The following is a 13,986-nucleotide window of genomic DNA, read 5'->3' on the forward strand; positions in this document are numbered from 1 at the left end:
CAAACATCGAGGAACAAAGGATGAAGCACAGTAGGTAAAAATGGACAGAAAATATCAGTGGATGGTATTTACCAATTGTCTTGTTAATTTTACAGAAGCATCTTAGAGAGAGAATCTTCCAGTTAGAAATCAGATTCAGTAAAACCCAAAAGATGGAGGTAATCCAATCTACAGAGACTGAGGCCTCCTAACACACATGCCACAGAACAACTAATAGCAGGACATTGGAAGCCTATAGGAAATGGAGAACTTGAGAATTCAAAGGAGAACTGAACTGCAATTTGACTGCCTGCAAAATACAGACATTCTAAACATGCAAGGATTCAGAAGATTTAATGCCCCTACATCCTTTCATAGAGAATATTATCCACCAAAACAAGGAGATAAATCAAGAAATAGATTAAGGGAGCAGCAACTCCAACAATAGGACCAGGAAGGGAAATCCCTGGATGACCACATGGGTCCCTGGAGATCAGCATATCCAGATTAGGAAAGGAGGAAGAGGACCCTGGGCAGGAAGTTTCCAGGAAAAAGAGGAAAGTGATAGGTCATCAGACCCAATAAGAGCTGTTTTTTAAATGTGATTTATTTTGTGTGTGTCATTATTTTCCTTTTCTTTCTTTTTTTTGTATTATTATTTTTATTCTGATAATATATACATAGAATAAGATGTACTGTTCAGTGGCAATAAGCACATGGATATGGATACTGGTAGGTAACCGTCAACGCTATCCATCTCCAGAAGCTTTGCACCTCTGCTAATTGAAACATTCTATCCATTGAACAATGACTCCCCATTCTACCTATCTTAAGACCAGGGCAATCACTGTTCTGTTTTCTGTTTCAATTATTATGAAAAATCTAGGTATCACATATAAGTGAAATCATACAATATTTGTCTATTGTGACTGGCTTAATTCACTGAGCATAATTGAGGTTCATGAGATTCATAAATGTAGCAGCACATGGCAGTATTTCCTTCCTTTTGAAGGCTGAATAATATTCTCTTATATGTACATCTATAATATAATGTACATGTTGTTTATTCATGCATCCATGAGGGAACACCTGGGTTGTTTGGTCATTGTGAATCATGTTGCCATGAACACCGGTGTACAAATATGAGTCCATGAATTCAATTGTTTAGGGTATATACCAGAAATGAAATTGATGGATCATTTGATAATTCCAAGTTTTAAGTTTTGAGAAATTACTATTACTGTTTTCTACAACTTTCAACCACTCTACATCCCCATGAGCAAAGTATAAGGATTCCCATTTGTTCACATAATTGCCAACACTTGTTATTTTCTGTCTTCTTGACAATAGCCAATCTAATGAATGTCAAGTGGTACTTTGTTGTGCTTTTGATTTGCATTTCTTAATGATTAGAGATGGTGACTATATTTTCATGCACTTATTGGCCATTTGTTTCTCTGTACAAATGTCTATTAAAGTCCTGTGCCCATGTTTTCATTGAGTCACTTTTTTATTGTTGAGTTGTATAAGTTCTTTTTATGTTTGAGATAAAAACCCCTTATCAGATACATTAATTGCAAATATTTCCTCCTATTTCTGTATACTGTATTTTGATGCACAAATATCTTTGAGTTCAAATAAAGTCCTGCTTATCTATTCTTTCATTCATTGACTCTGCTTTTGGTTTGATATTCAAGGAAGCATTACCATATCTAAAGTCATAAAACTTTTCCTCTAAGAGTTTTCTTCTAGGAGTTTTATAGTTTAGGTTTAGGTTTGAGTTTTTAATCCATTTTGAGTTGGTTTCTATACACAAGGTAAAAGTCCAACTTTATTCTTTTGTATATAAATATTCAGTTGTCAAAAATAACTAGATCATATATGTGAAGGTTGACTTTTGGGATTTCTACTGTTTTACACAGGTCTATATGTTTGTCTTTAGGTCAGTCTTCTGTTTGTCTTTATGTTTTGATTGCTATAGTGTTGCAGCAAATTTTGAAACAAGAAGTATGAGACTCCCAACTTTGTTCTTTTTAAGAATTGTTTGGGCTCTTCTGAGTTTCTTGAGATTCAATAAAAAATTTAGGATATATTTTTTTAATTTTTTCAAAAAAATAAAACCCTGCTAAGTTTGATATGGATTGCACTGAATCTGTAGATTACTTTGTGCATTTTTAATATTTTAACAATAATAAGTCTTCCAATGAACATGGGATGTATTTCCATTTATTCCTGTCTTCTTTAATTTCTGTCAGCAAATTGTTGTAATTTTTCATGTATACATTTTTTGCCTCCTTTGCTAAATTTATGTTAGTGTTGTTTTTTATGTTATCATAAATAGAATAGGTTTTTTATTAGTTGCTCAAAAACATTACAATGATCTTGATATATCATATATCATACATTTTATTCAAATGGGGTATGAAAATTTCAATTTGGACTTTTTATTGTCAGGGCATTGAAATGCAACTATTTTTGTTGTCTTTGTATTTTGTTGTCTTTGTATATTGCAACTTTGCTGAATTTATTAGTTTTTGTGGACTCTTTAGAGTTTTCTACATATAAAACCATATTACCTATGAATAGAGATAATTTGACTTCTTCTAATTTGGAAATGAATCCTCTTATTTCTTTTTCTCCTCTAACTTCTCTGGGCTAACTTCCAATATTATGTTGAATAGAAATAATGAAAGAACATGTTAGCCTGAGCTTAGAAAAAAGCTTTCATTTTTCTTTTTTAACAATTGAATAAGATGCTAGTTGTGGGTTTTTCATAGTCTTTATTTTGCTGACATTGTTTCCTTTTATTCCTTGCTTATTGAGCATTTTTATCATGAAAGAATATTGAATTTTTTCAAATACATTTTCTGCTTTAATCGAGATGATTATATGTTTTTTCCTCTCCATTCTGTTTTCATGGTGCGTTACTTTGGTTAATTTTTGTATATTGAACCATCCTTGTGCTTCAAGAATAAATTACAATTGGCTATTACATATGATTTTTTCATACATTATTGAATTAAGTTTGCTAGTATTCTGTTGAGAAAATTGTTCCATAGATTTTTTTTTTTTTGGTAGTATCTCCATGTGGTTTTGAATTCAAGGTAATGCTGGATTCAGAATAAATTATGAAGTATTCCCTCCTCTTCAATTTTCTAGGAAGAATCTGAAAAGGAGTAGTATTAATTCTTTATAAGTTTAGTGGAACTTGTTAGGGAACCCATCTTCTAGATTTCATTGTCGGGAGGTTTTTTGGTTACTGATTTAATCTTCCTTACTAATTTAGGTCAATTTTATTTCTTCATGATTCAGTTTTGGTGGTTCATGTGGTTCTAGGGATTTGTTCATTTCACTGGGCTATCCAATTTGTTAACATATAATTTTTCATAATATTCTCTTATAATTCTTTTTGTTTTTATAAAATCAATAGCAATGTTTCCTCTTTCATTTCTTATTTCGTTATTTGAGTCTTATCTCCTTTTTTCTTAGTAAATCTGGCAAAAATTTTGTTAATTTTGTTGATCTTTTCAAAGATCCAACTCTTGTTTTCATTGATTTTCTCTGTTATTTTTATTTTGTTTATTTTATTTCCTTCTGCTTTCATCATGATGACTTCTTCTGCCAACATTGGGCTTCAGTTTCTTTTTCTATTTCTTTAAGGGGTAAAGTTAGGTTGTTGATTTGAGATCATTCCTCTTTTCAATGTTTTTACAGGTACAAATTTCTTTTTTTTGCCCTGTTTTTGCTGAAGCTCATAAGTTTTGATATAGTATATCTTAATTTTTACTGAAGATAGTTCCTAATTTTCCTTGAGATTTCTTCTTTGACTCATTCATTTGTTGTATAAAAATGTCTAATTTCCACATATTTGTGAATTTTCTAGATTTCCCACTGTGTCAATTGCTAGTTTCATTTCACTGTGGTCAGAAAAGATATTTTATATGATTTCAGTCTTTTCACATTTATTAAGATTTGTTGTGGAGCCTAACACATTGGCAACCCTGGTTAATATTGTATGTGAATCTGAGAAAAATCTGTATTACGTTCTGTTGCTAATGGGTACAGTGTTCTATAAATACCTTTAGGTCCAAGTGGTTGCTATTGTTTTTCAAGTTCAATAATTTCTTATTGATCTTTCACCTGGTGTTTGCATCCATCATTACAAGTGGAGTACTAAAGTCACCTTCTGTTTTTGTAGAGCCATCTATTCCTCTTCTAATTCTATCAATTGCTGGTTTGATGTATTTTAGAGTCAATTCTGTCAATGCTTGCTTGATATATTTTTGGAATCTTACATATTTGGGACATAAACGTTTTGTCATCACTGTTTTGTTTGTTTGAGATAGGGTCTTGCTATGTTGCTCAGACTATTCTCAAACTCCTGGTCATGTGATCCACCTGCCTCTTGAATAGCTAGGATTACATGTATAGTCTACAGTGATCAGCCTGGCACATACATAATTATAATTACTAATATCTTCGTGGTAAATTGGCCAATTTGTCATTATGTAATGTTTTTGTTTTCTTCTTGTAAAAGTTTTAGAGTATTTTGTCTGTTCACTCTACCATTGATCCACACTCTCAGTCCTTAACACTGCTTTCTTTTAGTTACTATTTGCCTGCAATAACTTTTTATGTTTTCACATTTAGCCTACACGTATCTTTTTTCTTATAGATCCTACACATATCTTTACATCTAAAATGCAGACAGTATATAGGCATGTAGTTTAGTCTTTGTGTGTTTGCTTCTTCCATTCTACAATCTATGTCTTTAGATTAGGGAGTTTAATACATTTACATTTAATTAGTGATAGTGAAGGACTTATTTTTGCCATTTTGTTGTGTTTCTGCATGTGTTAGAGCTTTTTGTCTCTCATTTTCTCCATTACTGACTTCCTGTTTAATTTCTTTTGCAGTGACACATTTTGATTCTCTTTTCATTTCCTTTTGTGCATATTCTATATATTTTCTTTGTGGTTATGATCAGGATCACATATAACATCCTAAATTTATAATGATGTATAAGTTGACCCAAATTTAACTTCTCTGATGGCTAATTTTGTGTGTCAAACTGACTACACTACCAGGTACCCAGATTCAACATTGTTTTAGGGTGTGTTTCTAAATGTATTTCTGAATAAGATTAGGGTTTGAGCCTGTGACCTCAGCAAAGTAGATTGCCCTCTTCAATCTAAGGAAGAATCATTCAATCCATTGAGGGTCTGAATAGAAAAATAGGTGGAGGCAGAAGGATCATCTCTTTTTTTCTTTCTATTTACCAGCTTGCGCTGTGAGATCAATTTTTTCTTGCCCTTGGGCTTGAATTTGTACCTCTGATTCTCAGCCCTTTGGACTTGGACTGGAACGATTCCAGCTTACAGATGGCAGGTTGTGGCCTCCATAACAATGGGAGCCAATTTGTCATTATAAATCTCTTTTTATGAATATATACATATACATATATATATTCATATCTATCTATCTATCTATCTCTCTCTATATATATCAATCCCTAATATCTATCTCTCTATATAGCTAGATATCAATATATATCTACATATATATATCAATCCCAAATATCTATATCTATAGATATAGATATAGATATAGATATAGATAAATCCCTAATCTCCAATTGATTCTTTTTCTCTGGAGAACCCTAATTCAACTTTAATCACATACAAAAAGTTTATTCATTCATAGCTCTGCTAGTCTTATGTTATTGATTTTACTAATTACACAAATAAAATAAAAAGTGAAGTTATAAACCAAAATTACCATAATACTTTTTTTTAATCCATGTAAAGAATTTCCTATTTTTTTTTAGCTTCAAGGTATTTTCTAGTTTCTATTCATTTTAACCTAAAGGATTCCGTTAGTATTTCTTCTTGGATAAATCAAATAATAATGAAGTCCAGCAGATTTTTTTTGTTGTTGTTGGAGAGGGTTCATAAATGTCTTTTTTTTTCATTTATTTTTAGAAGACAATTTTACTGTATGTAGAATTCTTGGTTGACAGAGTTTCCACCCCATCTTTGGTTTGTTCTGGATTTTTTAGCCCTTTGAATATATCATCTCACTGCCTTCCAATTCACAAGGTTTCTGCTGAGACATCTACCAGTTTCACTACCTTAGTGAGGCTCCCTTCTATATAACAAGTCACTCCACTCTCTGCTTTTCCTTACTCTGTCTCTAGAGTTTAACAATTTAATAATCATGTGTCTCAGTGTGGGTCTCTTTGTGTTTATCTTAATCAACATTTGTTAAGCTTTTTGGATTTGTATATCCATATATTTCTTCTAATTTGATAAGTTTTCAGACATTTCTTACTCATATAATCTCTCTGCCTTCCCTTCTCCTATAATTCTTATAATGCATGTATTGGTCTGTTAGATGGTTTTCTATAAATCCCTCAGGCTCTGTTCAATTTTATTTATTCTTTCTTTATTTTATTTTATTTTTGCTCCTCAAACTGGATACTTCAAACGACTTGTCTTCCTAATTGTTGATTACTTTTCCATCCTTTCCAAGTCTGCTTTTGAAACCCGCTAGTAAATTTTTCAATTCAGTTATTATGTATTTTCCCTCCAGAATTTCTGTTTGATTTTTTTAGAATAATTTCTTCTTCTTTTGGGTATTGTAATTTCATTTACATATTGTTTCCTTATTTCATTTAGTTCTTTGAGCACACTTGAGATTTTTTTTAAAGTATTCTGTTGCATATGTTTCTTCAAAAATTATTTCTAGAGATTTATTTTATCTTAATGACTGGGTTATGTTTTCTTATATGGCTTGTCATTCAAATTGGGCTTCTTTAAAAGAAAAGAAAACAAACAAACAAACAAACAACAAAAAAGACAGCTACTTTTTTCAGTCTCAGAGACCAACACAAAACACTTGCACAAATTTGTGACCCTGTGAGCCTTCAGAACCGCCTAAGGAAATGGCCTGAAGTGCTCTCATGTCTTTTCTGATCATGTGTATTGATTTGGTCCATGTGTGCTTTTTCTTTTCCCCTCCAATTTTCTCTAGATGCATTTAAATATCTTGATTTCTGAAGCAGTCACTTCCTAGCTTCTTGTGGCCTTAAACGTTCTATTACAGTGTCATGGCTATAACCTATTTTCTTCAGATGTCCACAGATCTTCATGCCCTCTGAAGTTTTCATGTGCACCTATTCTGTCTTTCCACAGCTTCTAGCTTGAGGTCCAAACTGTCCTACCATTCCTTAAGTCAAAAACTATCCTTCATTTAGAAGAAAAGATGCTCTTCCAGGTAAAAGTAAAATCATTTGCCATACAGTTAAACATGGTTGTTCGCAAAATATAATAAATGTTTTGAGAAACCATTTGCTTTGAAGTTCGGAGATTAGAATCAGGAAGGAAAACAAACTACAAAGACGAAAAAACTGGTGAGCTTCTTCAATTTATTTACTTTGGCTCAAAACAAAGTGGAAGATTTGGGGTTTTTATACCATCTTTCCACCCTCCCCCCAGAAAGTTGCATAACTTTCCAATTACGTTTGATTGGCTTTCTTGAAATCTACTCTTTTTGTACTACTTTTCCTTTTTATTCATTATGTATTTATTATGGACTGAATGTTCATGTCCCCCCAAATTTGTATATTGAAACTCTGACCACTAATGTGATTGTATTTGGAGATAGGCCTTACAAAGATAATTAGGTTTAGACATTATCATGAGATTAGAGCCCCAGGATGAGTTTAGTGCCCTATAGGAAGAGATAGTAGGGAGCTTGTTCTTTCTCTAGACCCACAACCCTTACTTGCTGTGTGAGGAAAGACACAGAAGTCTACAAGTACAGGAAAAGAGCCCTCACCAGAACCTAGCTCTGCTGGCACTTTAAGCTAAGACTTTAAGCCTGCAGAACTGTGAGAAAAGAAATCTCTGTTGCTGAAGCCACCTAGTATATGGTATTTTGTTATGGCAGCCTGAGATGATTAAGACAGCATTTATTGAGCTCTTTCTATGTGCCTAGTACTGGGGTAAATGCTGAGAATGAAATTTAAAAAATAAGACATAGTTCTTCATTTTAAGAATCACAGATTCTAGGGCTGGGTCTGGGGCTCTGGAGTAGCGCACTTGCCTGGCATGTGTGAGGCACTGAATTCAATTCTCATCACCATGTAAAAATAAATAAAGGTCTATCAACAACTAAAAAATAGATAAATAAAAAAAAAGAATCACAGATTCTAGTTAGAGCAACTAACATATAAATCCGTAATTTCTGTACAAAATTATCAATGCTTCAGTAGACCAAGTCACTGATCACCAAGTGGGCAACACAGGCTTAAAATACAGTATCATCGAATGGATAGTTTTTATGTTTGGAAATGTACTGAGGCCCATTATAATTTAATGGGAGATGAATCAGTTCATGGATCCGCTGCTCTGCAATTTCTTCCCAGGTTGCCAATGAACTATGGGATAGTCAAACCTCTCCAGCCTTTTATCTTTAAGTTTCTCCATCTGTAAGTTGAGATGGTAACACTTTTCATGAACTTCTGTACAAGGTTAGATTAAAAAAGGGCATACTGCTCAAAAAGAGATGGGGAGAAACAAGTAGAAAGATTTGTGTTTCATTAAGATGAAAAGATTACATGGGATCAATTACTAACATACAGGCTACTTCTCTAACTCAGTGCTTCTCAGACAGTGATGGCCATAAAAGTCATGTGGCAATTTGTAGGAATGCAGGTTTAGATTCAGGAAGCTCTTATCCCCATCGCGTTCCTTTCTAACAAGCTCCCAGACATGCTGACACTCCTAATTGTTGGACTATATGATGAGAGGCAAGATTTGTAGTGATTTGAGACCCTATTGTTAGTTTAGATAACAATGTTCATATTTTCTAAAATATTTTACTTACCAAAGCCACCAAAGCGTCACTTAAGATGGTAGTTCTCAGAGTTTTTCATCTCAGAACACTTTTTACAATCTTTAAAAAACTATTCTGGAAGCCAAAGAGCTTATATTTAGTTGTATTTACTACATTTGAAATGAAAACCAAGAGAATTTGAAAATACAAAGATATCTGCCTACATCTGATTATCTGTCAGAATGATTAAAGTCCTTTCACATCCTCTAGCCTCCGGAAAACTGCACTCAACAGTCAGAAGAGTCTAAGAATAAAAAAGCAAGCAGTGGCTTTACTATGATAAATTATTTTGACCTCTGAGACCTGGTAAAAGGAACTGCTTAGGATATTCTTCTTTCAGTGCACATAACTGTACCATTAATTCTACATAAATCAGTGAACAACTTACTACTTAACTCACTCAAAAATGATTTCATTTGAAATCTAATATATACAAACCAGCATGTTAGGTCTCCAAGCCCTTACATTAAAAGCACACGGTTGCCTGGTATAGTGGCACACATCTGTAATCCCAGTGGCTCGAGAGGCTGAGGCAGGAGGATCTTGAGCGCAAAGCCAGTCTCAGCAACATCAAGGCACTAAGCAACTCTGTGAGAAAAAAAAAAAAGAAAGCATATGGTTAAATCTGTTGTTCTCAACTCTGGGAACTTCTGAAATTTGAACCTCATCCAAACCAATTAAATCAGTATATCTGGAAATTAATTAAAACTTAACTAGTGATTCCAATGTGCAGCCAGGATTGAAACCCATTGGGTTAAGGAATCAGGATATAAACTAGAGAAGCCCAGAGTCGAAGACAGTGTGCACAGAGGGTCGGCATTGCTTAGTGGCTTGATGAACTACGTTAGAATCTTGGTACTAACACTAGTCATGTGACCATATACAATATAGTATCTTATCCTCTCTTGCCTTCAATTTCCTTAGCGGCAAATTGGAGTAGTAATGGTCTGTTTTCATAGTGTTGTTCTGAGGATTCAGGGAGGTCAGGAATGGAAATCACATGGTAAATATTTATCAAATATTAACATCATTAATAGAGATATTAAGCACTGCAGAGTCTTACCAGGTAAAATGTGAATTAAGAAAGTCTTTGGGGACGGGAGGTACAGTGGAAATATTTTATATGTACCTCAAAGAAAGACAGAATTAATCTGAAGGCAATTGCAACTCTTAGTATCACCTCAGCACAAATTGGCTTAACACAGTTCAGGGTGTGATTGAATAGGTTGTGTTTGTATTTAAGTTTGTTTCTTTAATCCCTGTTGGAGAAAAGGACCTAAACTAGTAGATTTGGCTGTACAGAAAGAATTTTTGGCTACTGTCAATGAGTTCTAAAAGGGTTTATTGATCTCCAACACTAGAGCTTTCTCCCCTGAATCCATGACAGACCAGCCTGGCTATACTGCATAAACAGTTCCATTTACTGCTAGTATGCAAACATTACTTTGGCATTAACATAGAAAATGTGAATCAGAAGGTGCTATTCAAAAATAAAGTATTTGGAAAAGAAGTAAAGCCACCACAGAGTTAATCTGTCTATAAAGTCAGAGAAAAGAGGCATAAATAGAATAGATGATATCTCAGCATCAAGTAATAACCTGAATATATGGAAATAACCTGGGTAATTTGGTTGGTATAGAAATATTCAAGAATTCTTCCAAATTGATTATTCCCACCGACCAAAGTATTTAAATAATTTTTATAAATCTTTAACTGTGTTGAGTAGATTATGCTCAAAATGTATATAAAACAAAAAGGTAAGGCATGGGCTAGGGTTGTGGCTCGGGTAGAGTACTTGCCTAGCATGTGTGAGGCACTGTGTTCAAGTCTCAACACTGCATATAAATAAATAAAATAAAGGTCCATTGACAACAAATATTTTTTTAAAAAAGGTAAGACATAATAAAAATGGTAAAGAGCAGAAATTAACAGAGCATATACTTGCTCAATCAGACCCAGTGTCAGTGATAAACGTGGTTCCTCTGTGCTCATATGTACACAGTAACCATCAGCTCTGGGGTAAACATGATCTCTTCTCCATTTTTTCACACCACTATTTTATGAAAATGGACTTTTCAAAATGTCTCACCTAAAATTTCAATGATCCCAGTTTTTGTTGCAGAGATATCTGAGACAAAAGTTATTAATGTCAATGGTCTGTGTTTTAAAACCATCATTTATAATACTCCTGGCATAGTAGAAAGATAGTGGGAAAACAAGGAGAGAAGTAGTAATGCAAGCTCCATCTGTGGCAAAAATAGGGGGTATTTTTTGTTTGTTTTTCAGAAGAGTTGAAAAGGCCAGTGAAGATTGAGGTTATAGGGCTCAGAGTTTCAAATCTCAGAGAAACAGCAGAATATAGTTCTCCAACATTTAATAAAACCCACAATCTCTTGTGTGAAACAACATGCATGGGTGCCCTTGGTAGCTTTGGGAGGCATGGATTTAAGATTAAATAAGGAGCCAGTATTGTGACACACACATGTAATTCCAGCAATTTAGGCACCTGAGGCAGGAGGATTGCAAGTTTGAGGCCAGTCTGGGCAACTTAGTACCAGGAGATAAAATACTGAGTTTAGTTAGAAAGGGAGATAGAAGGTTTTGGTATCTCATCACATACACACAAGCTTGAATATTAAGAATATTTGCCATCCTGAAACATGGCGCTGATACCTCATCCACACAGACCTGTTACAAGTGACTGATCCAAAAGTAATTTGTTTCCTTCCAGAAATACCACAAGGGAGGAAGGGAAGGATGGAAACAGAAATTTTAAATAGGACAGGAATCACTTGCACCCGAGGGGGGACATATGTTGCAGTTAACAACTGGACACTTTGATCAAATATATATTTATATATTTAATTTCAATTATAAATTTTAAATCTTTAACAATCAACCACTTTCCTAAATTAAGAACATCTAGCAGAAATGAAAGAGCTCAGGAAAATTATGCTGACACAATAAGGAGATATATGTGTGTGTGTGTGTGTGTGTGTGTGTGTGTGTGTGTGTGTATAATTTCCATGCATTTCCTCTAATTTAAGAAGTTTTCAGCCATTATATCTTCAAATAATATCTCTACCCCTCCTACTTTTATTTCTGTAATTCTTATAATATATGTATTAGTCTGCTAGACGGTGTTCCTTAAGTCCCGTAAGCTCTGCTCACTTTTCTTTATTTTCTCTTTTTCCGTCTCAAAACAGATAATCTCAAGTGCCTTGGTTTCACTATTTATCCTCTTGTATCTTTTGAATATTTAACACATATTAAGACACATGTACATATTGTTAGCTATTTTTCAATAATGCATTTTTAAACCAACAACTACATGTGTGGACATTTCAATCATACTCAGTGGGGGTAATGTTATCTCTACCAACTGAAGTAAGCAACTTTTGTGAAAACACAAAGGAGAACAGTAGAGTGTAAGAGAAAAGGAAAGAGTGACAGAGGAAAGAATTTTCAGTAAATGGATCTTTAGGGCATGCTTTCCTTTAGGTCATCTCATCCTTTAATAATCCACTAAACTTCAAGTCATTTAGAAAGACACAAACATTTAAGATGAGAACATCAATAATAACAGTGACAGCTAACACTTAATTGGTGCTTATCATATGCCAGATACTGTTCTCAGTGCTTTATACACATTTATAGTTACTTAGCCCTCACAGCAACCCTCTATGCCATATGTGTATGTTATAATTTGCATTATTCTGGAATTTCCCTTTGCTCATAACTCACTGTGTTTCTATCAAATGAAGAGCTACAGAAAAGGGCAGATGACAAAGCCATCTGGCCACATTTCTATAAGCCAGACCTCTGGGCAGTTTTCCAAGACATAATCACCTCCCACCACTGGAAAAACTCCAGAAGCACAGGGTCCTGCACAGGTCACAAGATGATGATGATGGTCCATGGGGTAGCCCAACCAAAGCAAATACCAACATTCAAAAGACAATGTTGCTGATGGTGCAATTTCCTGCTTTGAATGTTTCACATTCCTGAGCTTTCAGAGAGAGGGCTGAAATGAAGATTTATCTAGGACTATGGACTGATTACCCTCTGGGAGGGATAATTAGGCTATTGGTAGTTATCACCAATTATTTTATAGTGATGACAGTTGTGACATGGGGAAACTTTAAGCATGGCAGTTTGAGAAGATTTCATGCCAAAATATCCTTCCACGCTTCTCTCCTAAGTGCCTGAAATTCCACAGAAAGCATGGCTATATATTATTAAATGTTATATACATATTATAATATTTATTATTACCCAGAAAGCATCAAGATGTATATACTATGCCCCTTTTTAACTCTCTTCCCCCATGCAAGATTATCTAATCTGAGGGTTCCCATCTGTAAAATAGCGCTACTGACTCTCATTGCAGAAGCTTGTTGTGTGTGTGTGCGCGCGCGCGCGCGTGCACACACTCACCCCCCCCCCCCCCCCCCCCCCCCCCCCCCCCCCGCCACTTGATTCGGAATCCAGTTAAGCACTGAAGCATCCAGTTAAATGTTCCACTAACATCGGTTTCCTCCCACACCTTCCTACCTAATTAACCCGATCCTCTTGGCAGGCCATGCAGGAGTTCTTTGCTGAGTTCAAACTTGACCACCTTGCCTGGAAGTGGCCCTTTGTGCAGTGGCCACCCACATTCTTTTGTTCACTCCACTCCCCTGACCCTTGACCCAGTCCACTCACTCCAGTTCACAGAGTGGTGAGCCAATCTCGCAGTGAAAAAAAGACATTTCCTACCTTTGGGGGAAAAAAAATTAAAAATGGGCAGAGAACCAGCAGACTTGTGGTGCCTTCCATTTCCCATCTGCAAATTTCTCGAAATACTTTCCAGTAAGCAATCACTTAGGGCTCCTAATGTGATTAATAATATCAAGTGTCTCAGCCATCTTGAGCATTCCAGATAAAATGGTTTCTTAAGAACAGTCACTGAATTATGAACAGGAGATGGTTGCCTCAGTCTTCTGTTCACGGGTGCGCGAACCTCAGAGGGGTTATGGGGAACCAATCAATCAATCTACCAGGAAAATTCTTTTTGCTTGATTCTAACCATAAATTAATAGGGTTTCTGTGAATGAAATCCAGTGTCAC

At 34.7% G+C, this 13,986-nt stretch overlaps 1 protein-coding gene across 9 annotated transcripts in view; it reads right to left on the reverse strand.

Annotated features, from left to right (window-relative positions):
* The window catches only part of Cog6 (component of oligomeric golgi complex 6), a 145,410-nt gene that overhangs the window by 26,662 nt on the left and 104,762 nt on the right, over positions 1-13,986 (reverse strand). For 8 of the 9 annotated variants that reach the window (XR_013423421.1, XR_013423422.1, XR_013423426.1 and 5 more), the window contains exon 19: positions 9,343-9,465. Coding sequence is in view for 1 of the 9 variants with exons in the window: in XM_078016086.1 (XP_077872212.1) it covers positions 9,456-9,465 (10 nt within the window). In the remaining 8 variants the exon portion in view is untranslated. Of the gene's footprint in view, positions 1-8,968; positions 9,466-13,986 lie in introns of those variants that run through there. The other variant, XM_078016086.1, reaches the window with a different exon arrangement.

The sequence above is a fragment of the Ictidomys tridecemlineatus genome, chromosome 6 (genome assembly GCF_052094955.1).
Source record: "Ictidomys tridecemlineatus isolate mIctTri1 chromosome 6, mIctTri1.hap1, whole genome shotgun sequence".
Lineage (NCBI taxonomy): Eukaryota > Metazoa > Chordata > Mammalia > Rodentia > Sciuridae > Ictidomys > Ictidomys tridecemlineatus.